Source organism: Haemaphysalis longicornis, unplaced genomic scaffold (assembly GCF_048455015.1).
Source record: "Haemaphysalis longicornis isolate Haplotype H1 unplaced genomic scaffold, Haemaphysalis longicornis Haplotype H1 scaffold_3, whole genome shotgun sequence".
In the NCBI taxonomy this organism is placed as follows: Eukaryota; Metazoa; Arthropoda; class Arachnida; order Ixodida; family Ixodidae; genus Haemaphysalis; species Haemaphysalis longicornis.
This window is the reverse complement of record NW_027526335.1, coordinates 22,386,254-22,388,546: the sequence shown is the minus strand read 5'-3', so window position 1 is coordinate 22,388,546 and position 2,293 is coordinate 22,386,254. Positions and strand designations below refer to the sequence as shown.

At 53.4% G+C, this 2,293-nt stretch overlaps 1 protein-coding gene across 1 annotated transcript in view; it reads right to left on the bottom strand.

Annotated features, from left to right (window-relative positions):
• Positions 1–711: 711 nt before the first annotated feature.
• LOC144174126 (ATP-binding cassette sub-family A member 2-like) overlaps positions 712–2,293 on the bottom strand; it is a 33,928-nt gene continuing 32,346 nt past the window's right edge. Inside the window, exon 13 of the mRNA XM_077702597.1 lies at positions 712–1,090. Coding sequence (XP_077558723.1) covers positions 866–1,090 — 225 coding nt within the window. The 3' untranslated portion in view covers positions 712–865. The remainder of the gene's footprint in view (positions 1,091–2,293) is intronic.

The following is a 2,293-nucleotide window of genomic DNA, read 5'->3' as shown; positions in this document are numbered from 1 at the left end:
CGGCGGCCCGGCGAAATACCGACATGATGCCGCGGGCGGGTTGGACTGGGCGAGCGTGAACAGAACGCGCGCCGGCCGTGGCGATGACCGCGCACTTCCTTCGCTTCCCGCCAGATGCCGGAAACTCGACGTTCGCCAAGTGCTTGCGACGTTATCAGGCTGCCCCAGGAAGCTCAGTTTCCCCTCTTATTTTATTGCTCCGTGCTTGGACCCCAGGGGCCTGGGGGGAACGAGGCAGCCGACAGGCCCGATCTCGCACACCATGCCATTGGCCACAATTGCCACGTTCCTCTGCCCATAAACTTTGGAGAGCGTCTCCTCAAGACAGGTGGTATTGCTCCTGACCGCGACATTTTTTCATTGTGCCTCACAGGAGCTTGACCACCAGTAACGCACTTTGAAAAAGTCGTGATGGGCTTTAATATTCGGCAGAAATCAGGCAACCGTAACAAAAATTCTCAGCAGTGTGCAGAAGCATGCACTTCCATTTCACGCAACCTGGGCTTGTCCTCGGATATGGCCTGGAGACGCTAACGCCACACACACCACTGCAACAGAGACATGGGAGGCGGCCCTGGCCAGCTCGTCCCTTCGAGATCAGCGCTCGCTGATCGAGCAGGCAAGAACAGAAGCCGTGGCATCCGGAGCTTGAGGCCTCGTGTTCCACCTATAATCACTCTTACTTGCTCCGCTTTCCCATTTCCCATAAACATTTTTCCATACACCCGTGCACACTAATGTCAGATTCTGAGCTGGAGTTTTGCAACTCGCATACACTTGAATGCTGAAACAACCTCTCTGCACAGTGGGAATGAAAACAGAAGGCTCGGGCACTGGAGGACGTGTCGTGTTTCATGTTGGGCGGCTAGATGCCCACCGTGGTGCCCATGCCGTGGGTGGTCTTGTGGTGGAGGTTCGCGGCAGCCGCGTCGCTGGCCTCCTTGCGGGTCACACTGAGGAAGATCTGCTCAAGCGACGTGTCCGTGACGAAGAAGTCCTGCAGCTTGAACTTCTTCTTGATGCGCGCCATCTTGATGAACATCTCGCTCCACGGCATGCGCGTCCGAGACATGCGGAATTCGAGCAACCCCTGCAGATGAAAGCAGGGAACTATGTATACGCCTCTGCACAAGGCGCGAAAACACGAGTACATGTCTGGCTTTTGTGCATAAAAGTCAGCATCAAGAGAACGATGGTTAAAATGCAAAGCTTTCCCCCCCCCCCCCCCCCCCAAAAAAAAAAAAAAAAAAACTGCTTCAGCTGTATACTGGAATGGTGTAATCAGAATGACGTCACCTTCACAAAAGAGACCCACGTTAGCCTCTGACCACTGGGAGTGTTTGTTTTCTTGAGGCGCTTCCCGTTGTGTAAAGTTGGCTTTCCGTCAGTGCGTTTTGGTGTTACAATGTGAATCATACGAAAGCTTCGCTTCAATGGCTGTTTTGTCCCTGAAGCTAGAGTAATCACTGTTTTGTTTCCCCTGAATATAGGTCCATGCTTCTTTTAATGGTCACTGAAAAAATGAAGGAAGCTCACACTAACGCATAAGGGTTTAACGCATGAGCGGAAAAGCAAGCATTCCCGCGCGTGTCTCCGCCCTGGGAACCGGTTTGGCGGCCGGACGACCCGCTGCGCGCATCCAACCTGCTTGATATTTCGCCGTGCCGCGTCACATGTCTCCCGCAAGTAATCTCTCTCTCTCTCTCTCTCTCTCTCTCTCTCTCTCTCTCTCTCTCTCTCTCTCTCTCTCTCTCTCTCTCTCTCTCTCTCTCTCTCTCTCTCCCGCTTAAATGTTTATCCTCGCGCACTCACAAATGTGTGCCACAAAACGCCCTTTCGCGGCAACATTCCTATGTCGCGCAAGGATGGGTCTCGGACCCATTTTTCGCGGCGCGTCGCTTTGCACCAAACTTACGAGCCAGCCAGAGTGCTCGGGTCACGTGAGCTGCGAAGCGACCCTGGCACTCGCCAAGGAGCAATTCACTACGATACAGTTGTGGTCACTGCAAGTGAGCGGGAAGAGCGACTGAAAAACGCGGCAATCCTCCCGTGCTCTCCCGTCAGATAGAGCGAGGATTGGTTTCCTCCGCCGCCACATTTGCGCGCGCGAGTTTTTTCAGTAGTGTGGCCTTCAAAAAGCGGCGGTGTTTCTGAGCGCGCGCAAATGCATGCACTTATTGCTACAAGTTAGTACATACTTTAAGACTTGAAAGTAGCGAAGCTGTACGCAACCTTCATGACCATCACGACAGTTTAAAGGGGGCTCACGGTTCACCTGATCACATTCCTATGG